This window comes from Haemaphysalis longicornis, unplaced genomic scaffold (assembly GCF_048455015.1).
Source record: "Haemaphysalis longicornis isolate Haplotype H1 unplaced genomic scaffold, Haemaphysalis longicornis Haplotype H1 scaffold_1, whole genome shotgun sequence".
NCBI lineage: Eukaryota > Metazoa > Arthropoda > Arachnida > Ixodida > Ixodidae > Haemaphysalis > Haemaphysalis longicornis.
This window is the reverse complement of record NW_027526203.1, coordinates 202,421,527-202,447,081: the sequence shown is the minus strand read 5'-3', so window position 1 is coordinate 202,447,081 and position 25,555 is coordinate 202,421,527. Positions and strand designations below refer to the sequence as shown.

At 50.5% G+C, this 25,555-nt stretch overlaps 1 protein-coding gene across 1 annotated transcript in view; it reads left to right on the top strand.

The window, feature by feature from the left end:
- The window catches only part of LOC144156461 (exonuclease GOR-like), a 38,950-nt gene extending 23,346 nt beyond the window's left edge, over positions 1–15,604 (top strand). The window contains exon 2 of the mRNA XM_077688377.1: positions 14,360–15,604. Coding sequence (XP_077544503.1) covers positions 14,360–15,604 — 1,245 coding nt within the window. The remainder of the gene's footprint in view (positions 1–14,359) is intronic.
- The last annotated feature ends 9,951 nt before the right edge of the window (positions 15,605–25,555 follow it).

The window sequence follows — 25,555 nt, the reverse complement described above, 5'->3', positions numbered from 1 at the left end:
AAAAAGCGGTGATGCAAATATGAGGAAATGGTACCTGTGAGCTGTGTCTATTGATTGCTACTTTAGCCTCAACCGCATCAAGAAAACCCCCATTTCTTGAAACTTCGGTAGGCCGTCCCGGCTAGTGTGGTGCACACCCGGTTTTATGAGGTCATACACTGCCTTTAAAACATCATGATTTGGCAGCCCTGTATAAAAGGCTGCCATGCCTTCATCAAGTTTTATTATGTCCTCTTCCAGGTTTTTGTGTGTAAGTTGCTGCTTTAAAGTGTCAACCTCTAATTGTCGGTGGCAGTTCTCTTGGTCAAGGATTGCGATGCGAGCTGCCTGGTCTGATGCCTCTTCTTTCTTTCCCTTCAAGCCCTGCATGGTCAACTTGATGTCACGTTCCACTGCACTACAAAGCTTCCACAATGACTTCCTGTTTAATAAACCGGCATTCTGAGACTGTGTTCATGCCATTCCTAGTTCATTGTTTGATAGCTCCCAGAAAGGCGAAGTGCCAGCTGAAAAAAAAAATCGCGCCAATCCACCCCGTGAATGTGGTTGGAAAGCAAAGCTGTAAACGGCACCCATAACGATTACTCATGCGACGTCACTTAAAATCACTCACTTCGCTCTACAAATAGCAAAACCAGAGAGAAGTGAAATGCACTTACCCACACCATTTATTACTTCAAAGAGATATTTTTGGTAAGGTTAAATCAATGCATGATGCATGAACGGTGTTTGGTTGAGTTGTATTGGTGTAGCACAAGAGTGGAAACTTTTTTTTATAAAATCAAAGTAAGCTCCAACCCGGTGTTAGACGATCTGACTTCTCCGTCTCTGCGCCGCGGACGGAGCCGACGAGACTTGCGGCTGAGAAGGAGGAGGAAGAAATACTTCTGTTCAGATTTCTGAACGGTCCAGAGTGCAGCCCTGGGGAGTGATTCCTTCTTCTGTGGGGCCCATATGCAGTCCGTGCGGCCTCTGTTCTGTCCACCCGCTGAAGCTGGGTAGGTAGAGAGGGCCTGGACAGCAGCATCTCCCATTGCTCTTGTTGGGTAGTTGACGGAAAGAGAGGAGGGTGCTCAGGGCTAAAGTCGCCCACCCAGATTACGGGGCGGAGTATTCCTACTTATGAGAAAAATTTACATTCAGCGTCGTAGCGATTCGGATGCATTACGTGAAGACGCGTAGGCTGTGGGAATGAGCCCGGATTGTATGAGCCGTAGGGTAGTTTGTTGTTCTCTGGAAAGGTCAGGGTAAGGCGAAGGTACGGTGTCTCAGAAGGCGATAATGCTGGATTATCTCCCTGGACGTGACAAGCGGGTGACTGTCCTCGTGCAGCTCCATAGCACGGGAGGTAAAAGCGCAGGCTTGTTGGGTGGGCGTATTTGTTGCCCTCCATTGAAGCGTGAAGCGGTGTCCAGATGAGCTGAATGGAACCGTTTGGGGAGTGGTTTTTTAGCACGCACAGTGCAGGTCAGGACACCCAACCCGACTGGTAATTCCAGTAGGCTTGCTGGGAATCGGTGACTACCCTCCGAACTCCTGGTTGAGTGAGAGCCAAGGTGATGGCTGCCTCTTGTGCTGCCGTCATTTGTTGGGTCCTAAGCGAGGTACACGCAAGGAGGTTGGTTCTGGAGATAGCCACGATGATGGCGTGTTGATGCCGTCGATGTTTGGAGAAGTCTGTGTAGATAACTGCATGAGCCCCACCGAGGGTGGTGTTTAGCGCTTGAGCCCGTGCTTTTCGTTGTCCCTCATCATGTGAGGGGTTCATTTTTCTAAGCAAAGGGAGCATCTTTAGATTTAGTCGCCAATAGTCTGGGAGTACGTCAAGCGGAGTGACATTCTGGGCTGCCCAGCCAATCTGGTGAAGCATGCGGTTACCCACTGCAGTTCTGAGTCGGACCTTCTGGTTAGAAAGATGGCCTTCTATCAGCTCTTCCACCGTGTTGTGGAGCCCGTGCTAAGCAGCCTCAGTGTGGACGCACTCATGAGAAGACCAATGGCCTGCTCAACCGCCTTTCTAATCATTATATAAAGCATCTCTATGTCTTCCTCGTCGAGAAGAAGATAGGGGTTTGTCGTAAGTAACTCTCGAGAGGACAAAAGCTTCAAATAATTGAATGGTACCGGATTATTTTAGGCCTTGCTTCTTGGTGGCAACTCGCCTGATCATGTGTATGATTAGATTAATGCTGTTTTTGAGGCGCTGCAAGGAGACGTCACTCTTGGTGTTGGCCTGGAAATGTAGGCCCAGGATCTTGATGCTGGGGTTTGGAGTGATGGCCTTGTCATCAAGGAGTATTTGAATGTATTCCTTGATTTGGCGTGAGGGCGGACGACAAGGAGCTGTGATTTTTTTACGTGAACACTGGAGGCCACAGGCTTTAGCCCATTGGCGTACTAAAAGTGAGATTCCATGAATTGGTGTGAGCTTCCTTTAATTTTTGTAACTCTTAGCACATGAGCAAGGTGCGCACAGGGCCGCTATACGGGCGTGAGTGGTCGTGTGACGCTTTCACGTGGCATTCAGCGAGAAGGCAGGAAGTAAACCCGTAGATGTGCTTGGTCAGTACACCATTTGTCTTCCCGTGTCGGCGTGGGCTCGTAGCTAAATCGGTAAGACAACGGGCTCTCGCTTTGTTAGTCTATTAGTTCCAGGTTCGATTCCCGGCGCTGCCGGTAAATTCTTTTATTTGTTCGCTGGAGTTTTCTGGTGACACCAACGGTCGCGAAAGAACCCTTGGGGGGTAGAGGTAGAAAGCTTTGCTGTAAAAACGTATTAAAGCAAAGCTTTCTACCTCTACCCCCCAAGGGTTCTTTCGCGACCGTTGGTGTCACCCGAAAACTCCAGCCAACAAATAAAAGAATTTACTGGCACCGCCGGGAACCGAACCTCGACCTAATAGACTAACAAGCAAGAGCCCGTTGTCTTACCGATTTACCTACAAGCCCACGCGGACACGGGAAGACAAATGGTGTACTGACCAAGCACATCTACGGGTTTACCCCCTGCCTTCTCGCTGAATGCCACGTGAAAGCGTCACACGACCACTCACGCCCGTCTAGCGGCCCTGTGCGCACCTTGCTCATATGCTAAGAGTTACAAAAATTAAGGGAAGCTCACACCAATCCATGGAATCTCACTTTTAGTACGCCAATGTGCTAAAGCCTGTGGCCTCTAGTGTTCACGTAAAAAATCACAGCTCCTTGTCGTCCGCCCTCACGCCAAATCAAGGAATACATTCAAATACTCCTTGATGACCAGGCCATCACTCCAAACCCCAGCATCAAGATCCTGGGCCTACATTTCCAGGCCAACACCAAGAGTGACGTCTCCTTGCAGCGCCTCAAAAATAGCATTAATCTAATCATACACATGATCAGGCGAGTTGCAACCAAGAAGCGAGGCCTAACAGAATCCGGTACCTTTCGATTAATTGAAGCTTTTCTCCTCTCGAGAGTTGCTTACGACAAACCCCTATCTTCTTCTCGACAAGCAAGACATAGAGATGCTTTATATAATGATTAGAAAGGCGGTCGAGCAGGCCATTGGTCTTATCATTAGTGCGTCCACACAGCGGCTGCTTAGCATGGGGCTCCACAACACGGTGGAAGAGCTGATAGAAGGCCATCTTTCTAACCAGAAGGTCCGACTCAGAACTGCGATGGGTAACCCCATGCTTCGCCAGATTGGCTGGGCAGACCAGAATGTCACTCCGCTTGACGGACTTCCAGACTCTTGGCGACTAAAACTAAAGATGCTCCCTTTGCTTAGAAATATGAACCCCTCACATGACGAGGGTCAACGAAAAGCATGGGCTCAAGCGCTAAACACTACCCTCGTGGTTCATGCAGTTATCTACACAGACTTCTCCAAACATCGAGGGCAGCAACAGGCCATCATCGTGGCTACCTTTAGAACCAACCTCCTTGCGTGTACCTCCCTTAGGACCCAACAAATGACGGCAGCACAAGAGGCAGCCATCACCTTGGCTCTCACTCAACCAGGGGTTCGGAGGGTAGTCACCGATTCCCAGCAAGCCTACTGGAATTACCAGTCGGGTTGGGTGTTCTGACCCGCACTGTGCGTGCTAAAAAACCACTCCCGAAACGGTTCCATTCAGCTCATCTGGACACCGCCTCACGCTTCAATGGAGGGCAACAAATACGCCCACCCAATAAGCCAGCGCTTTCACCTCCCGTGCTATGGAGCTGCACGAGGACAGTCACCCGCTTGTCACGTCCAGGGAGATAATCCAGCATTATCGCCTTCTGAGACAGACCGTACCTTCGCCTTACCCTGACCTTTCCCGAGAACAACAAACTACCCTACGGCTCATACAATCCGGGCTCATTCCCACAGCCTACGCGTCTTCACGTAATGCATCCGAATCGCTACGACGCTGAATGTAAATTTTTCTCATAAGTAGGAATACTCCGCCCCGTAATCGGGGTGTGCGACTTTAGCACTGAGCACCCTCCTCTCTATCCGTCAACTACCCAACAAGAGCAATGGGAGATGCTGCTGTCCAGGCCCTCTCTACCTACCCGGCTGCAGCGGGTGGACAGAACACAGGCCGCGCGGAATGCATATGGGCCCTACAGAAGAAGGAATCACTCCCCAAGGCTGCACTCTGGGCCGTTCAGAAATCTGAACAGAAGTATTTCTTCCTCCTCCTTCTCAGCCGCAAGTCTCGTCGCCTCCGTCCGCGGCGCAGAGACGGAGAAGTCAGATCGTCTAACACCGGGGGAGAGCTTACTTTGGTTTTATAAATAAAAGTTTTCACTCTTGTGCTACACCAATACAACTCAACCAAACACCGTTCATGCATCATGTATTGATTTAACCTTACCAAGAATATCTCTTTGAAGTAATAAATGGTGTGGTTAAGTGCATTTCACTTCTCTCTGGTTTTACTATTTGTAGAGCGATGTGAGTGAATTTAAGTGACGTCGCATGAGTAATCGTTATGGGTGCCGTTTACAGCTTGCTTTCCAACCACATTCACGGGGTGGATTGGCGCGAGTTTTTATCACGCTATGTGGTTCTACACAGCAAGATGTAATAATTGGTAAGCACTTCTAGGTTACTCGTGTTGGCCCAAGATTGTGTTGGCAGTGATCCCACACAGCACGTCCCGCTAGCAGCTAAATCGTAAACGAAAAGGCATGCTGCAATATTAACTCGATACTGTTCCACTACTGAAATATAGTAGTCAACGTGAACAACAGGTAACATACCTGCATGGTGGGCTGCTGGCTCGTTTTGCAAGAAGACTGCTCACCAGCTAAAAAAAGCCGAAGCTGAAGAACTTAGAGCTTGAGCTCACCACTGTTGGAAATGTAGCAACCTGAGAACTTCCCTACTATACTCCAGGTGATCAGGAAACGCACTTTCGTATCTCTGTCTCCTCCTTCTCCTCTCACAACGGCTCGTTAGTGCCTAAAAAAAGATAGTGAAGGGATTGATTTAAGCTGGTCACTAGGCTACGGTCATACCTAGAGAACTTCCATTGGGGACTAGCATCACGTTCATGTCTTGGGGACCCAGTACGTCAGGTCGACGTGAAACTCTTGCCTCGGACCTCCTGCGAGCCCAGTTCTGGCAACGCTTGTATCTGGACAGACAATATCCCAGCTGTTCAGGTATCATTAAATCGTTACTGTTACAGCGGTAGAAAACAAAGCTTTTTCTTACCTGTACCCTGCGTGTTTTTTGTCGATCATGGTCGACTTGTAGCCCACGTTGAGGCTGGGCGCCCAACCGGGGATCGTCTCCTCCATAAAGTACGCTGGACGACCTAAACAGGGAAGATTAGGGAAGATTTCAAGTACTATATAGGGCGAAGCGCGAGATTAAAGCTTTGATTCCGCATCATCCCCACCTCTTACGAAGTACGCTCCACAGACTTGGTAATGAGTCGCTTCACCATCTATGTCTTCCCGGCGAATTCGTTGCAGCTAGAGCCCTATTTTTCTGGACAAAACGTCTGCAGTTTCTGAGAAACTGCCCCAGTCTTGGCTTTAACACGGCAAAAAACCAAAGGCGCTTGAAATTCTGTCGTCCGGTGCGTTGCGCGTCAGGTTGCCGCAGCCGTAAACGGCACAGTTCACCATTTCGACGCGGAAACTGCTAACTAATTAATCCAAGGCGCTAGAAAACCCACGAAGCCACAACAACAAAGGACACGAGGGTATACAAGCTCGCTTACACCCCCCCACAAACCACGTTATTCTTTATTCTCTGTGTTGCCCGTGCGCCGTCACCCAACGCACAAATGGAGGTGGCGCCGCCTAAGGTCCCTGAAATTCGCCGCGCAGGCAGCGCCGCCACGCGGCCGAGTGCCTCGTGAATACAACGTGAATACCCACAGTGTCCAACGCAGAAATTTGGGCTAGTTGGCGATACGACTTCGACATGGTAAAAAGCGCACTAGACGGGGACACAAGAAAAAGACAGTGACACGGGACGAGTGGCAATGCTCGTCCCGTGTCCCCGTCTAGTGCGCTTTTTACCATGTCGAAATACCCCCAGTGAATACAAACCCGGCCTCTTAGCACGCTGGTTTAGCGCTGCGCCTGGACGATTTTATAGCGAGGCAATAATATAATAATAATATAACTATACATTTGGATGGTGACCACGGACAGCCGAAGAAAAGAATAAAAAATGGAAGCGGCATACTGAAAGTGCGGAAAGGGCGGATGGGAGGGGGGGTAGGGGGGGGGGATAATAATGCAGCCTTGGGTGTCTGCTAGCCTGAGAACATAGGTACGGTGTCTAACAGAACTCAAACGCAGAGCGCCCGCCAGCCACCCACTCACCCAAAGGTCCTATTTCACAAAAACTCTGCACAAATTCAGAGAATTGTCTTTATGCATAGCATTCTTATGGCGCTCGTTTAGAGTGTGACTTCGTGACAGCCAAATATGGCTATCAGAAGCAAAAAAAAACGTTGCATATTTTTTTTTAAGTTTTCTTTTGTTTCTTTTCGCCACTGATGTAAATTTATGCTATTACAGGGATCAAGTGCCTCTACTTTGCTAATTAACTTTTTTGTTTTTTGTTTTTGAAGGTGGAATGCGTACTGCAGAGCTGGTCCGTTTACGTTATTTTTATGTGTTTCGAACGTTCTTTTGCTGAATTTTTTTGTATAGTCCTCGGTTTTGGGGGGGAGATGTACAGGCGAAGCAAAAAGTAAACGGAGCATGGGTTGGATATTTAAGGAGATTTCCGCCATGTGCCCAGCGAGCAATGTGGAAGTGGCCTTTCAAGAAAGTCATTATAAAATAAAATTCGGCCGCACATACTCTATTTGTGGAGGCAGCTGCATAAAAATATTTTACGCACCCGTGATTCGTTTGCTTTGTGCTTCACCTGCACGACATTCATATTTTTGATTTGGTCAAATCAGTTTTGTGAAGATTTTACTTTTTCAGTTTTCCCTCATATTTCGTTTTTCTAAATTTTTTTTTTTTTTTGCGAAACTGGCGAACTATATGTTTACGGACTTTAAAATGCCATCCACCCTTTCAAGTAATTGAACCCTGAACAGTGTTCTTTTTTCGATTATTCCCTTCCTTCCTTCGTGTCCCTCTCCTTCCCCAACAGGGCATTCATGCCCCCTCTGATAATAAAGGTTCCTCCTCCTCCTCCAACCAAATATTTTTATTTACGCTGCTATACCGATTACAGGTGCTACGTTCGGGAAATCAGCATTTTTGTGGAAATGCAGGACGTTACACGGTTCCCCATCTTCAATATATTTATTCGCATCTTGAACGCTATTTAGCGGATTTTTTAGTTTGTTCTTCGGTTTTCGGGGAGATCTATGAGATGCGTATATCTTATTTTCTCAGACCTTTTTTGCAAAACATTTATTTGTTCTCTCGTTATTTTTCGCTTTTTCAAAATTCTGTCCGGTCAATTTCATTACCATTTATGCTGTTATAACGATTAACGTGTTACTTTCGCCAATTCTGCATTTTTGTGGAAATGAACGACGTTATACGGCCCTTCATGTGGAGGTACTCGACAAAGTTGCTACGCATTAAAACATGCAGGCACAGCTATACATGCCCGGCTATAGGGAACTCGAAATGACTGATAAGATTATCAAAATGGGGCCACAACAGACTTTGGGTGCGGAACACAGATAACAGGAAGCTTTGACCGCTGGCTGACCGTAGCAGGCCCATGCCGAGCGCATGCAGCAGACACTACACAAGCTCACCACGGCTGTCCCATACAAGTGTTTGCTTACACAAGTTTGTGGAAATAGCTGATTGGATGTAGGGAAATGAGACACATCATACAAATATCGTAGGAGACATGATACGTATAGTACCTCCCATTTTTTCGTTGTTAGGCGACAACAAGCAACTTCGTTGTGCAGGCAGGTTTACTCTTCCTTACTCTTTATGAAAGCGGCTGTGTCTTCGCCGGCAGGATTTCGAATATCCGGTGGATGCCGCCCACGCGGAGCTTGGGCTTCTCGCGCTGGAGAGACAGAGATTGGCCGTTTATAATGACCCATCTCACTCGAATAACATCCGTTGAGTCGAAATGTATCTCACACACACGCACGTGCTCCGTATCGAAACTGAATGCGTCCGTCTCGCTTCCACTTGTTGCGCTGTTTACAGTCGCAAGGAAAGCAGAACAGCGAAGCTTTTATCTATGTACCTCGATAGCCAGTACGGGAACAAAGGGCGCATCGCGTCTGAGCCATCGTAGCTTACATGGTTTGCATTTCACGATGAGTGAACAGAGGTATGTCGGACAACAAACACCACAGCAAGATCGCGACCCAGCGCACTGCCAATGCGGCCGCAGCCTCCCAAGCCGCCTGCACAAAACTGCACAAGCCGCCTGCCGCGCGGGCTTTGGTTCACATATGAAGCTCTCCCATAGCGTTACGCAGAAGTTTCGTGCCCATAAAAACACTGAAGGACTCTGGTAGAAGGAGTTTTGCCAGGCTTTAGCAAACGAACGAGACGGCTTGTTTTTCACTGTGGGGGTACGACACCATCTGTCCATGTCTGGTTAAATAGGTCCAGAAGCGCTTGTCGAGCTCCAGGGCCAAGGTGGCGTAAGGTAGAGTACATTACTCCATAAGGACCCGGTGGAGAACGGCGCCTGCAGGATGCCAGGGCTGCCTCTAATTCTTCAATTGAAAATAGAACGTTCATACGTTCACCACGGAAAGAAGGAGCTTGGCTGTTCCTCACAGATCCAACGTTATCGATCGTTGCAGCAACTCTCACGCAGAAATACTATTTCCCTGGCACCCGTGTGTACGAGATTTCGGCGCACGTTAAAGATTTCCAGGTGGTCGAAATTAATCCGGAGCCCTCCACTACGGCGCGCCTCATCGCCTGCGTTGCGTCGGCGTGTTATACCCTACAATCATCATCTATTTCCCTGGCAAGCTACCTTGGCAAGGTCATGGAAAGAATGATCCTCACGCGGCTGCAGTGGTGCATATCTTGAGGCTATGGTCGGTTTTCGACGAGGGCGTTCTTCTATTGACTGTGTGGTAGATGTAGTCACGTTTGTACAGCCCGAAAAAAAGCCGCAAACGGCTCTCAGCAGCCCTCTTTCTTGACGTCAAGGGGGCCTATGATAATGTGCTTCACGAGGCTGTACAAAACGCCCTTCAGCACTTTGGACTCTGTGGCCGAACTTACAAATGAATACGCAGCTTCTGGTCCGGAAGATCATTTTTTTTGTAATGAGAGAAGAGGGCCCAACATCGCAGCCCATCATTCAACGTGGTGTTCCTCAAGGTGGGGTGCTAAGCACAACCCTCTTCAACATAGCGATAATCGGGCTTGTCCACGCTCTACTTAAGACTGTCTGTGTGTCCATTTGCGCCGATGGCATCTGCCTCTGGGCTTCGGATGTTAGTCGACCTCAGCTGCGAGCACGGCTGCAAAAAGCGGCTAATGTGAAGAGGGCATACTTCCTACATCAAGGACTCAGAATTTCTGGTATCAAGTGCGCGGTGGTTGCATTTACCCACAAAAGTATGTCCCGATATCCCATAACCATGAATGGAAAGTCAATACCTTACTCCAGAAATCACAAATTTCTTGGCGTGGTCATCGACAGGGACATGTCATGGAGCGAACATGTGTCTTTCTTAAAGAAGAAACTCACCGCCATCACCCACATTTTCAAATTTCTCGCTGGAAAGATGTGTGGCACATCGGTCAGAGGAATGCTGCAGCTGTACCAGGCACTTTTCCTGGAGTTTTATGCTACAGCACTCTTTCCTCCACTTTCCCTTCCCACACACAGAATAGCTGATCAGATATACTACCGTCAGGCCGACCTTTCTGTGTTTTTTTTTTCATTTCAATAAAATTTCTCTCTCTCTCTCTCTCTTGTGCTACAGCTTGCCAGTGATATTCGGTACATGCTCCACTAAACTTCGGGCGATCCAGAGAATCCAAGCGCAGGCTCTCCGCACGTGTCTTGGTTTACCCCGATGTGCGTCAACAGTGGGAACAATATACATTGCCCAAGACTATCCTACAGCAACTTATGTGCCCACTGAGACGCTACGCATACACATCAGGCTTCCCACGCGGCTACCATGTCACCACCTTGAGCAGCTTCCTCGGAGTCAACCACGCTCTTCCTTTGCAGCCATTGTCGCAGCGCACAGGGCTGAGATACCGTCAAGTTACACGCCTGCGGTCACACCGTTCTCCCCGTTGTAGTGCCTGGCAACACCGGATATTCGTCTCCATGTTCGGGGCATTGGCAAGAAGGCTGACTTGTCATCACTGGCTCTCAGGCAGTTTTCCATGCAGTTACTGCACGAACAACACAATGGCCAGAAGCATATATACACATATGGTTGTGTGATGCCCTCGAGCTCTGCAGGTGCGGTGGTTATAGCATCAGAATCAACCGAAATTCGATTCCGTGTTGCCCATGCCACGAGCTCGACGGCTACTGAACTTGCAGCTTTCCGTGAAGCTCTTCTATAGAATATGGCAGCTCCAACCAAAAAATGGTCCATTTTTACCGACTCCAAAGGCGGCCTGCAAAGTTTCCGAGCAGCCTTGCGCTGCGGTCCTTTCCACCAACTTGTGACAGAAAATCGAGAATTATTTCACCAGGCCATCATACGGAGCATAATACTTTATTTAGTGGCTGCCAAGCCACTATGGAATAACTGGCAATATTTTGGCTGATGCCGCTGCCCGGACAGGCCATTACTTTGAAAGGACCATCTTCCTTCCGCTTTCAATGACTGATGCCGCTAGGCTGCTTCGTCAGTTCGCACGCACGACCTACATTACTCAGTGGAATACACCGGACTTTTTGCATCCGCACCACCACAACCAGGACCCTCTACTTCAGCGTCGTCTTCCATGTAGGCGGCCTCGATCACAGTCTACTTTACTTTGTAGGGGGTGGTTGGGCGTGGCCTTCACGAAAGCCTGCTCCTCCCTCATCGGGATGGCCAGTAGTGCCCACTGCGACGGCTGCGAGATTGAAGAGACAATCGAACATGTGCTTTGTTGTTGCCCCCAGTATTCATCGGAAAGACGCGTTTTGGCCGCCGAGCTCAGCCGATTGTACAACCAACCATTCGAAGTAGAGACTATTCTAGGACATTTGACTCCTACAATCAACTTCGCAGAAGGCGGCAAAAGCCCTTGTGCATTTTATGAAGGACACACACTTGGATGAAAGACTATAGTGCCCACAAAGGGACTAACGTGTGTGCGCGACCCCACTCCTATCCCATCTTCGCCTGCCCTCTCTTTCATCCCCTAAACACCAGTTCCACAGTGCCGAGTAGCAATCCGCGCTCTAAGCCTGGATAACCTCTCGGCCTTTCCTCTCACTTTTCTTCTCCCTGGTAGAAGGAGGGCCACCTGCCCGTCCGTCGTTTTTCTAGCAGGCAGGCGGCCTTCCTTCTATAAGAGCGCTTCATCATCATCCATGGAACTCCACGTCATTCTGTCATTATTAGCAGATTCGCGCGATTTTTTCCTTCCTTCTCAACTGTCACTCTTTTCTTTCACTGGTCGTCGCCATCTTATTTCCATCTCCTTTTTCCTGGCGTTTGAGAGGGATTTCCCAACAACCTACACATCAATGAACGGGAGGGGAGGTGTTCTCACCTTAACAAAAATAAACCAAGCATGATTCAGGGATATTCCATTTTACCAGCTGCACAGAACCGCCACTTCCTGCATGGTACAAAGCTACAATTGATTTCGACAGTATACTATGCGTGCTGAACCTCAAAGCGCCCTGAAAAAACTCGAATCATCGTTATTTACTAAAAAAATTGTGTAAAGTCAGTTTTAAACATTTATACCTAGGTATAACTTTAGTTAAAAAAGATTCAAGATCGCTGATTCTTGAACCCAGGCTGCTAAAATTCTAACCAAAGACTGTTCCTCAACGATGAGCGATGGGTACTACAACAGCTTCAACTATGATCGACTAATTATTTTGCAGAAAAAAAATATTGCGCATGTTCGAGAGCTATCGGGGGGATAAACTCGAACTACGAACGCAACCTCTCTTCAATAAATATAATATGCTAAAGGCGGACCAAAACAAATTACACCCATCTCGCCGAAGGGAACCATGAGTAGGATGCGGAGCGTCATGGGGGTTCCGTTTGCGTTGCCATTATGTTTGTTACCCAAATTGGGTGGAAATGTAGTGAACCCCGTAATGCTCATATATACTACTCATGGTTTCCTTCGGGGAGATGGGTGTAATTTTCCTTATTGTATGCGTATATACGCGAGGGAGACGAGATTGAAGTGGTATCTAAAGGTCTTTATTTAGGTTTGCACGTCTTCTTACGTTGAGTATGATGGCCTTGTGGCCGCTGAAGTGCACAGTCAGTGGATCTCGTAGCAGCGGTTGTATGTAGTCGTCGCCGTTGCAGTTGGTAAAGACAAGATCGATATACGTTCCGTGGATTGAAGTTGGGTGTAATTGGTGTTAGTGTTTGCGCTGATGCTCTCACTTAATTGCGTCAGCACACTCACTGACGGGGCTGTTGCTTCCATCCTACTTCATCTGAAGAATCACGGAGTCAAGCGCACGCACAACCGTAGTTGTTGTTGTTGTTGTTCCTCTTCTATAGCACGTACCCACGTGGGGGATTGGCCAAGAAACGGTGGTGTGCGGACGCCGGACCAACGCCGACGCCGCGGGACATACCCCCGAGTATAAGACGTGGGGGATTGGCCAAGAAACGGTGGTGTGCGGACGCCGGACCACCGCCGACGCCGCGGGACATACCCCCGAGCATAAGACGCTCCGCCTCTAATATACTACTTTAAACTTTTGCAGTGGATCCAAAAATCTGGAATTTATAACAAACCACCGGATGTACAATATAACACGTCCTAAGCACAGGCTGCCTGCAACCCGATCAAAATACGGTAGGCAGACGTTGCACTTCCAAACCCTTAGCATGTTGAACAGGAGTGATATATGTATTGATTTTAATCGGTCTTTTCGAAGTTTCAAATGTGCATGCAGAAGGTTTATGATTGAAAATGGTGTTGCGTATTCACCGGCATAGAACTGTGAACATTAATTTGCTTGAAATGTGCCTTGTGTATTTAAACAAATTTGCGCATTGTGTGACATGTTTTGCAAATTTTAAATGTATGCATCGAGTTGTTTTATTTTATTTTAAATGCTATGTAACGCGTGCCTTTTGTTACGTAATTGGAATGTACTCTTTGTGTTTGTGCATGACATGGAATCATTCCGAGTGTTGTTGTTGTTTTTGTTTTTGTTTTTGTTTTGTTTTTGTATCGTTTGAGTTCTATTCAACCTTATGTTAAATGTTTGAATGTTCTATTCTAAGCACTGTGTATCGCGTGTCTTTTGTTGCGTGCTTGAGGATACATTTTCTGCATTACCTTCTAGGCTGAACTGTAGGGGGGCAGAGGCTTTGCAGGCATTCCGCCTATATCTCTGCCCCCTCACGGATAGCACCCGTGGAAACAATTCTGAATAATAAAAAAATCCAACAGAAGGCGAACGGAGAGTTTTTTAAGCAGTTGTCAAATGATGTAGCTAGTGTTGAAAGCGAAACACTAGACGTGCTAGGTGCTTGCACGAAGGCTAGGCTAGAAATTTTTCACCCTCGTGTTGCAAAGGCATACAACCGCAGGAGCGTATCATCACCATCAACTGGCAGTTCTGTACCGGTTAAGAAGAGCAACGTTGCTGGTTTCTCATAGGAACAGCAGCATGGCTGACGAATTCGGGGTCTTGGCTGGTAGTTTGTCAGTGGTAATTCTTTCTTCTCTCCTCGGTGCTCTGATCCTCTTACTCTTCTTCGTGCCTCGCAAAAAGGAAGGCGATGCCAAGCAGACACCGTCGGAGACAGGCAAGGAAGAAGAAACGGCACCTGAAGACCGGCACGAGGACCGGTACATGAAGGGCCAGCACCCGTCCTCACGGGAATCCGCCACCCTGCAAGGATACAGGGCCCCTGCTAGGGACGTGGACGCTCATCGCAACAAAAAGTACCTTGTGGCTCCGGGTGATGGTCTGTTTCTCCAGTATGCTTCCAGCGCCGAGGATGAGTTGCAGAAGCCTTCGACAGACGCCATCTGCTCGGCTACACGGCGCAGTGCGGGCCAACTCGCAGACACCTCGCCCCTCCCGCTTCGCACCCCTGACCTCTACGACCGGCTACTGCGCTACGTGCTCAGCCCTCAGCAACGGGAATGCTGTGGCTATCCCCGGCTATGCCCTGACAAGGCCGGCCGCGTCCTATTTATGCAGGGTGGCGAAGAGGCGTACTCAAGCCACAAGACGTGCAGCCGCTGTCGTGCGTCCTTCGTGATCACGCACAGCGGCGAGTACTATGCCAATAGCGCCTGCTTCTTCCACACCGGACGGTGCAGCGCCATCGGTTTCAGCTGCTGTGGGGCGCCGGCCGACCACCCCGGATGCAACAGTTCCTACTACCACGTGTGCCCACTCGGGGCTCGAGACAAGTGGGACACGGCGGCGTTGGCCTTCGTTTGCTCACGTCGGCGGCATGGCGGCGCCCGGGAAGTGTTCGCATTGGACTGCGAAATGTGCTTCACCATCCGAGGCTTCGAGGTGGCAAGGGTGAGCGTGGTGGACTGCAACGGTACAACCGTGTACGACTCATACGTGAAGCCCGGAAGCCCAGTGCTCGACTACAACACGGCTTTCAGCGGCATTACCGCAGCGCACCTACGCAACGTGCACACCACGCTCCAAGACGTGCAGGGGGCGCTGCTGCGACTAATTCACGCCTCGACGGTGTTAGTTGGCCACGGGCTGGAGAACGATCTGCGTGTGCTCAGGATGGTCCACGACCGGGTGGTGGACACGGCCGTGGTGTTCCCTCATCACTGCGGGCTGCCCTATCGGCGCTCGCTGCGGTCGCTGGTCGGCGAGTACCTGAACCACGTTGTGCCGAATGGACCTCTGGGCCACGACAGCGTCGAGGATGCTAAGGCCTGCATGGAGCTGATGGTCTGGAAAGCGGCGCGTGATCAGGAGGTGCGTGATAGACTGAACCTGTGGTCCGGGGGACGGCAGAGGCAGCCGTCCGAGTGAAGCGGCGACGTGGGCGCTCTTTCCGTTGCGGCTGGGCGGGTGGTGGTGCGAAGGCGGAGAATCGGCGGGTGCTCTTGAGGAACCTGACAATGTTGCATGCTCCCGTTGGCACCTACGATTGGAGTGAACACGGACGGGCACGTGGCTCCTTGCACGCCTGCAGCCATCGTCATTGGTCCTGCCGACGATGTTGCTGCATGCCGCATGGTAGGACTGAGCTATTGTCTGAGGTATTTTCTTATAACTGGACCGTTGCTTGCTTCGGTGGCCGTCGTGGCCCAAGAAGAACCCCGTAGATCCAACCAAAACAGCCCGATTAAACAGCGTGTAAATCACCCATTGTAGTGTTTTGATTCGGTCGCGTGCCCATCGTCAGGCCGTCGGTCATTCCTTATGGTGCTGAGAGATGTCTACTAAATGCTGTCTCTCGCTTTTTGCGCAAGTACGGGAGTACCAAACCGTCTGGATTCGTTGTCATGATTGTCGTTGTCATGATTTGTTGTCATGACAAAACCGGCTGGCTTCGTTGTGACACCGTAAGGACAGCGGCGCGCAGCCCGTTCAAGCGGGCGCAGAGGCCTCGTGGCAGAAGCCCACCGTGCACAAAAGCGGGGTCACGTCACGTTTCTATAAACGTCTTTTGGGGCGGGATAAAACAAATTCTAACCAAACGTGTGTGCTGTCATCCTAATGGTTGCTAGAAAACAAAGCTGGTCGTTTTTATCCAATGCATAAGAAGTGTTGTGGGGTTGGTGTTGGATAAATAACAGGGAATAAGCGCGTTCATCGCGTAAGCCCATGTTGTACATCATTTTGCTAATAGCTCTACAACTTTGGGTCATTTAAACTCAAACAAGGGTACAACTGTATATTCAACTGCATGTTCAACTGTATATATGCTGTTCTTGGTTTTGCCAGTCGATGATTTGCAATACTGTTGTCGCTTTAGAATCCCGCAACGGGGTGTTTGTCGTGCCCCGTTCGCAATAAAAATCCACAAGCCGTGCCAAACAAGCCGAGAAACGCAAACCGTGCTCCAGTCACCACCACCTCGACCTTACCACATCTGCCGAGCCGCCAAAGGCTCGTACGCCACGTCATCGCAGCCAACCTCACCGACATCACACCTGTCCACACGAGCTGTTTTGTTCTAGGTCCTTCCGAAGCGCTGTGTCCGCGGACGAACGGGGAGAAATTTTGCCCATGTGACCTATTTATCGATAACGCAAAAAAAGGAATAAAATGAACGCTGCGCAGCCGCACACATGCCAGTCAATGTCAAAGACGCCTCCTACGGGAGAACCATGTGGAAATCTGACACACCAGTGTTGACGCCATGAACATGTACACTCTTATCCGACCATCACAGGAACACCGCCGGACGGCAAGATGCAGCACAAGTAGGACGAGGAAGGAACGAGAAACGGAGCTTGTAGAAATGGGCATCTCGACACATTTGATGAACTCCAGTCGTGACAGCCGTCATTTTGCCGTGCTGAGTAACCTTCAAGGGCGTTTGGAAACCTAGCAATAAGGGAATTAGTTGCAAAGAGTGTTAGGTGCTGTTTAATATTGTCACGTAGCCAAAGACGACGCAGCTGTTCTGTAGGAAAGCCAAGTTTATTGGAGCGAACTTGTGCTCCCCTAGCACCTCAAAGAATACACAGGTGGCGAAGCAGCAGTCAACCAAATGACTTGCGGAGGCAGGCAAGTGTCGGCGAATCGAGTGCCGCGGCCACTGCTCTGCCGGGATTTATCGTTCGGCGCGGGTATTTCTCGAACCGTCGAATTACTTCGAGAACACTGTAGATCAAAGAAGACTATTCTAGGCTAGTGACGTTAGGAAAAAACATTCTCCCTATCAAATGATACAACCCGTGCGGCATAAGAAAGAAAGGATGCAATACGCGCTTCACTAGGGACACAGGTAACACAACCAGTCGATGCCGGGCGGTAAAAACAAAACATAAACAAACCCAATGCATCGTTTACGGCAATATTGATAGTCTGTATATAGTAAATAGTTCCTCAGTAGTATTATTCCCGCAGCTTCCCTAGGCATCTGCTTCTGCAGAACAGCATAGCCCAGTTTTTTATACTGAATTTTTGGACTTCCCTGTACTATCGATGTGATTCATCGGTACAGTGAAGAGCTAAGGACGTCGTTGTGCTCTGTCAACTAATAAATAGATGCAGCTAAGATCGAAACGGACCCACTACACGGGTATGCGGAGGTGCTGGGCTGGTACCGGTACGGTCGCCGAACCATGCCCCCGCCCCACCCGGGACTGACACGCGAACAGGCGGTGTTATACAGACAACTTCAAACTAGATCCGTGCTCACGCCGGCGCTAGTGCGTTACGTGTGCCCGGAGGTGTTCGAAAGTAAAGTGTGCAGTGTGTGCAAAAGGGCTAAAGGAACTTTGACCCACATCCTCTGGGACTGTGACCTACATCCGGAAGAAGCGGTCGCCTCTCCCGGACGACTGCCGGAAGACATAGCTCGTGCAGTGTTATCGCAGGACTTGACAGAACAATTGCAGGCCGTCCCGCGGCTCGAGGTGGCTCTTGCAAGACAAACGCGTGGGGCTGAGCCGGCTGGAGACCGGGGGTATAAACCCCACAGGTCGACAGCGGGCCGGCCTAGCGGGAGTCGGGGAGGCAACACCCCGAAGACGCCTTAACTACGTCGGGTGGCGGGCGACCCTGCGTGGTCCTCCCCGCTACCTCCGCCGGACATTATCAATAAAGTTTACTTCTCTCTCTCTCTCAAGCAGGGTTTACGGATTGTGCCTCTTCCACCACAGCCCGTTGTTCGCCCTTTAAAAACTACCCGAAAACTACCACAAAAACACCAGCCGTTTGTACAGGTACTAACAGCTTTGCAGATGACAAAAGTGTTGGACCCGAAATTATTTACACAATGCTACACCTGAACGTGACTTGGCAAGTCACGTTTTGCTCGGGTTCGTGACAACCCGTGAGGGGACACTGGGACTCCTTGCAGGACGGAAGGCTGTCTCGATGTCCCAAAAGCTCCCTTTAGGATCACTTTCCCCCGGGGCTCGATGCGTTGCATCGGAAGCAAGGATCTCCTGACCACCGTTATGTCCGCGCCTGAGTCTAGGCGGGCCCAAATGTGTGACCTTTCTGATGTTAGCCACACATCTCCAGTTGGGGCTGGAGCCGCCTGCCGCACCTCAGACTTAAGGTTATCAACGCGCGTCGCGAGGTCCACCGGGGGGACCGGGCTCTCTACTACTCTAAAGGCCATTTTGGATCTGTGTCAGGGCACTCTCTTATCAGGTGACCGCGTCGGCCGTAGCGAAAGCATTGGCGTTGGTCTCGGGCCTTATCGTCCGCATGGACACCATCGGGACCCATGCAGTCTCGGGCGAGGTGACCCACTCGTCCGCAAACAAAACACTCACGCGAAGTGGTGTCCACCTCGCGGGGCGGGAGTTTACTGTCAGGAGCACAATACTTTCCATCACCTGCTTCAACACTTCTTTGTGGTGTACCGCCAGGTCCCTGTCCTGTTCCTCGCCATCCCTTCGGAGCATTAGAATTCGGCGGCAGAAACGGTGTACGTGGCTCCCGTCGACTTCCTTCTACCGCCTCCGCGACCTGTGCAAGATCCTCGAGACGCAACCATTCTTTGCTCTCTTGAAGTGCAACCTGCCGCTGAGCGTCTTGGGGGAGTGCAGCTTTCAATTTGTCGGCCACAACCAGCTCCTTCAGATCGTCCAACTTCTGAATACCTCTATAGCGGAAGAACGACACAATCGAGACCGGGGCCATGGCTGCCCTTCGCGGGGATGATCACTTTACTAACAGGGGCGCTTTCATGATGATTATGATGAATGGCGCATACCCAGCGCGAGATTTAACATCCTCCCGCGCCCGAGATAATCGATGGGTGAACAATAAATCCGCAATCCTAACATTTTGGTTTTTCTGTCCATAAGGTAAGTCCTTGCCGCGCGGTCGGGGAATGATATCCCCTCTTTCGTCTCCACCGGTGCTTGCGCCGTCGTGCAGATCTCACGACAGCCAAGGGTTGCCAATGCAATGCGGACGATAACCAGACTGTGGGTCCAGTTGCCTCAGAATGTTGCAGTCCTTTAGCCGTGCAGTTCTTGTGGCGAAGTCGATGTCTTGCAAGTCTTAATATTTTGGTGAAACGGCTGCTGTTGCGCAGGGAGTCTAGTGGTGTTCTCATGCCGGCTTTGTGCTTGCCTTCCATTCGTTTTTCCTCTCCTGACGAGATCATTTTCCTGCTTCTTGTCAGCTCAATGTATGGTTCGGATGGTTCTCCACCGGGCCTTGCTACCTCCTCGCATGGGGCAGACGTGACACGCCAGGGTTTCTCGGCTATCCATACTTCGCTGAGACGGAACACCTCAGATTCGCGCCTGGGTACAACGGGTAGCAATCCTCCGTTGTTTAGAGTTCGCCGGCTTTTCAGTGCTTCCAGTAAGCGTTTGCTCTTCACTTTGTCTGAAAGGAAGATACACTCGATATCGCACGGTGGTGACTCTGCCTTCTCTCTCTCATCCTTGAAATCTCCAGGGTTTTCGCTGTCTGTTTGGACTGCAGCTTCTGAGTCGTCCTTGTGTGCGGCAGGCGTAGCCTCGGGGTCTGCACCCCCTTCTCTCGTTGGGATGTTCGATGCTCCCTCGTAGCAGGCACCCACTTTCAGGTCCTGTCGTTCAGCCTCGTCTTCGGCCTTGCATGTTGAAGCCTGAGCTGCAGCGACAATTTTTTTCTTTGCGGAAAATTCGGAGACGTTTGCGGGAAAATTGGTTTCCATCGTCTTTTCTTTGTCTGGTGTGGGTAAGAAGCGCTTCCTAGCGTCGCGCGTCGCGTTAAACGAAACGGGTCCCTGCATGACCATCCTGGAGCCGTTGTACTCTGACCGACCTGCTGGCCTCACGCTATCCCGAGTCGATGTTCCATACGTCGCCATGTGCACAACACGGTGTGCACTCTCCGTTCGTTTTCTCGGCGTGATAGACGTGAACGACCGTGTATCTGTCAGCTCCATCTCGGACATATCCCTGTACTCGCGCGTAGTCCTCTCGAAAATGCTTCCAAGCCTCTGCAGTTCACACGGCTCAACCTTTACGGTGGTAAAATGGAACGTTGGCAAGGTAGCCTTCGAGGTCGATGAAAGTGAGCGCACTCCAGAGGGGTCGCTTCGATGCGTTGCCGGCCGCACGCCGCCGAACACAGAAGTCAATGGGAGAGGGCAAATTGGCGTGCCTGATGTGCCGTTGGTGGTGGCTGTCATGCAGGGCGACCTTGAGACATTCAAAGCATCGCGCAGCCACACGAGGGTACGGCATATCTCTTCTCGGCAAGCCAACGTGTCGAAGTAGTCCTGGTCCAGTTTGTCACGGTCAAGCAGTTCTACGATTTTCCCTTCAATCTCGTACAGTGCGGAATATTTACTTGCAAGGAGGTCAATGGCTGCTTGCAAATCATGCGAAGATGGAGAGGGGTCTTCCAAAAGCTCATTCGCTGCCTTGAGCAGTCTCGCAGTAGCGACTCGAAAGATGCGTTGCTGCCTGCGCAGCTTATCTATTCGACACTTACTGTCGATCGTCACTGGATGGTCTGGGCCAGCCATGCCGACCTCCGGCTGAGGGCGAGGATGATCAGCGGAAACAGCAGTCAACGGAACGGGGTTCTGGGTACCTCAAGCCGGAGGTGACGTCGGTGGTCTCCTTCGTCGTGTGCGGTCATCCTCCCGGGTTTAACGGCACCAGAAAATTTAGCGGAAGAACGACACAATCGAGACCGGGGCCATGGCTGCCCTTCGCGGGGATGATCACTTTACTAACAGGGGCGCTTTCATGATGATTATGATGAATGGCGCATACCCAGCGCGAGATTTAACAACCTCTACTATTAATATAATAGGAAAAGTAGTTGTGCAGCCGCCGTCCAAACTGACGCCAAGACTCGTTACAGCCCTTTTTTGCTGTCTCAAACATCTTTCTATACTCGGCGGGGCACAAGCGCAGTTCCCTTAGCACCAATGACTTTAACTGGTTATAAGGCAACATCTCCTTCATGCCGCTTGCCATTATCAACGCCCTGACTCTATCAGTCAAGTACGGCATCAGTGTTACCGACCTGACCTCGTCGGGAACCTTGAGCGAGCTAAACAGCATTTCAACTGCGTCGAACCATCCCGGTACCAACCCTTCATCCTTGGGCATGTGTGGCAAGACATTGCTTAACACTTTGGAGACGCCCGCGACACCAGAATGGGTCTCCCTGTCGGAGTCCAGCGCCACGCCCTGAGATCGTAATTTGAGCATCTCCAGCTCCACCTTGGCCCGTTCCAGTTTCGTTTGCTCGATTTCGAGCAACATTTTTGCATCTGACTTTCCTGCCGTCACACCTTCGCTGATCGTCCCCGTATCTGCTCCTAACGGAGTGGCGCTCGCCGGGGGTGTACTCATGTCGGGAATTTTAGATTCGCGCAAGCACTGTGTTTTCGACCTCGTGAGCATACAGGGCAATGGGCAAAGCAAAGTCGTCGTTCACTCACCCATTTGTTGCCGACCGCTCCCGTAGCAAAGGACACAGTGAGGAATTCCTACTGTACACTTGTAGCCCACATATTGGTCCTCCAAGTGTTCAACCGTTCGCAACACAATACGGTACCTTGTTTAGTTCACACGCACCCCTCCCAACACCAACTCCAACCTTGTTTAGTTCACACGCACCCGTCCCAACACCAACTCCAAGTCAGCCTACACTGGCAATGTCTCCGACGTCCTCCCACGTTCCGGTCCACCCTCGTCAGCGCTCCGTCTTCGTTTCTTCCCGGTGGACGCCAATACACATCTTCCGCGCTCACTTTTCAAAGCTTCATGCGGCATCGGCGATCCCCTTCTCCAACATTTCCTCCTCTTCTTAGATTTCTTTCGAAATTCGGCTACTCCTCACTTTTCAAAGCTTCATGCGGCATCGGCGATCCCCTTCTTCAACATTTCCTCCTCTTCTTAGATTTCTTTCGAAATTCGGCTACTCCTCTTCTTCCAGATTCGTCTTTTGCATCAACATTTTCTTCCTCCCCTTGCGGGAAAACTTTCTCAGCCCGCTCAAAACACCGCGAGCTCTGATTCTTCACCACTTGCTTTTTCGTTCACGATTGGGGTCCAGCTCCACCGTCTGCTGCGACGTCGTTCGTGGTCGTCGTCCCGCAGTCGCTGCGTGTCCCAGATGTCCCTCCGTCGAACTCCTGTCGAGGCTGCGCCGGTCACGTTTTGCTCGGGTTCGTGACAACCCGTGAGGGGACACTCGGACTCCTTGCAGGACGGAAGGCTGTCTCGCTGTTTATTCACCACACGCTGGCTTCCTCTACGACACACCGCAAAGGTTGCCCACTTCACTTGCAAACGCTTTCGGCCACATGCCCGGTTTTCTGTCTCAAAACGCCGGACCACCTCACTCGTCGGCGTCCGGCTCTGAACTCCCCGCTCCGGCACCCCCAGCCCGTTGCGTCTTCCCCACCCCCTTAGAACAAAACAAACACAACAAGCCCATGAGCGGTGCCAACCCCGAGCGAAACTGTTTCTAAGAATTTCGGTGCCTCGACCTTCCCCCCGCGGGCCAAGGCCGGCCCGGAAGCCTCTGAGTTATTGCACTCCCCGTCTCCCGGGGCCACTCCTACGCCGCCCCCCTGTCGCCATGGCGTCCTGGCAGGCGAAACCTCGAAATGGCACTTCAAACTCTTAGCACAAAGCATTTCCACATCTGACAGCAGCTTGGGCGCTTCTGTGACTAAGAACGCTGAGCTCATTTCGAAGGTCCAGGTCAAATCCGTCACCATCCTCAAAGCGCGGGTTGCTGATAGAGCCATTCCTGTCTGACTATCTGCCATTCTTTCTGACATAAAATTCCTGGATTCCCTGTGATAAAAAAACTGCTGAAGGTTCTGAGCAAGAAACATTCTGATATACAAGAACGAATCAGGCCATGGTGTGTCCCGAAGTACAAACACGCGCCCCTGACACCAGTGAACGTTGAGTGTTGTTTTTTCGCACTGTGTTGACTGAAATGAGGTGCAATTTCAAGCCGCAAATCATTGTGATGGGTCTGGCTTGTGATGGCTTTTAAGCTTTTCTTTCGTTGTCGAACCTCCTTGCACTTCGCGTAAACCTTTTGAAATAGCAACTCTAGTTTTCACGACGAAAATGAAATTACTTTCCCACAGCACAAGACCTGTCCGCTGTTTTCACTACAAGTCAAAAATTTGTCGTAAAATATGCTGCTGAAGTAAACATTATTTGAGCCTACATGTGCCTAGGCGACAGTATTTGATGCCTATAAATGCGTAAATTGCAGTTTCCAGTGCTTGTTATAGGCGCGTAAAACCTTGCTTTTTCGTGCCTAAAGTTCCGGTTTGTACTATTGAGTGAATCGGCGGAATTATTATGTTCTGCCATTACCCCGCATAGCGTTTCGCTGTCTTTACCGCGTCATACACTGTAAACGCAAACTAGCCGGAAATGGAGTTTTAATCAAGTAATGTGCCCTGAAAAGTACTTATAGCAAAAAATGTACTCCCTAGGCATGGTCTAAAAATGTGGACGAACCTCCTTGGTAGTACCGTTGCCCATCCGTGTAGCAAAAGGGAGGATTTAGAACCCCCTAACACCATTTGTGCGATGGCGTTCGGTTTCTTGTATAGTACCACGTCCAAAATAAACTCCCCATCTGGGATAATCATCTCAAGCGGGCGGTCGCCATGTTAGTCTTCTGTTGTTTCCGTGTATCAGCACTTCAACCGTGGCCTAATCCTAATTATAACGAGTAAGCAGGACGCGACGGTTGCATGCAGCTACAAACCCCATACCGTACGTATACCCGTATAGATGCTTCAGTCAGCGCGATCACAGGCAGACAGCGCGGTCGTGTTGTTTCAATCTGTTTATTTTGGCGATAGGTGTTGTCCAACTCTGCTGATAACAAAGAGACAGTTCTCGCCGTTGCAAACAATTGCAATGCTCATCTGCTTCGCTTGCTTGCGCATATATAGACGATTGAAATTCTCGTGCCAGCGCGCCAACGCACCCGACTGCAGCGACTCAACTTGCCCTGGCGGCACGACTTGCTGCCCGGATGTAAACAACCTCCGTTGCCTCCGTGCTATCAACGCAGCGCGGCCGGTGACTCGGTGCGGCCGGAGCTTCAAGCCTCGCATTGGGCCATCGTTTTTTCTTATTTGAGAAGGACTACCGTATAAACCGGATTATAGGTCGACCCGGTATATAGGTCGACCCCCTACCTTGAGGTGGGAAAAGTTGACAAAAAAAATAATTTGGCACAGAAGCGCACTCACCATTTCTATATTTATTTTCGACACCCGTCTGTCACTGCCACTCACTATGCCTGCCGAAGTCACTCGTCCGAGCTCTCAGAGTCGTCGGAGGATGACTGCTTCGCACTGTCATCTTCCATGCCATCAGGCGCGTTGCTGATGGAGCACTTCCTGAACGCTCATGTACCCATGTCGTCAGGCAGCGACTGCACTGAGAAGGACACCCAGCTTGACACGGTCGCAACCGGCCCGTATAGGTCTTTTTGTTGTCGCCGCCTATCCACTCATTGTACAGTTCGTGGAACCGGTCCGCGCATGGCCTCCGGAGCGATCGTGAGCGAAGTTCCCGGACGAAGTCCGCCACTTTGTTCTCCAACTCGGGGTGCACCGCTTGACGTCCACAGAACGATCGGTTTCGGGGGTTGCACGCGCACAGCTTAGCTTTCTGGCTCCGCCAGTACCGCACACTTTTCTCTGAAACGCCTAACTGGCGTTACGCCGCCATATTCCCATTCTGCTCGGTGACGCAATCACCGTCAGCTTAAACGCCGCGGTGAACTGGCGTCGACTGCCGCCACTCATCTCGGAACAGAGACGTACAGAAATGCACG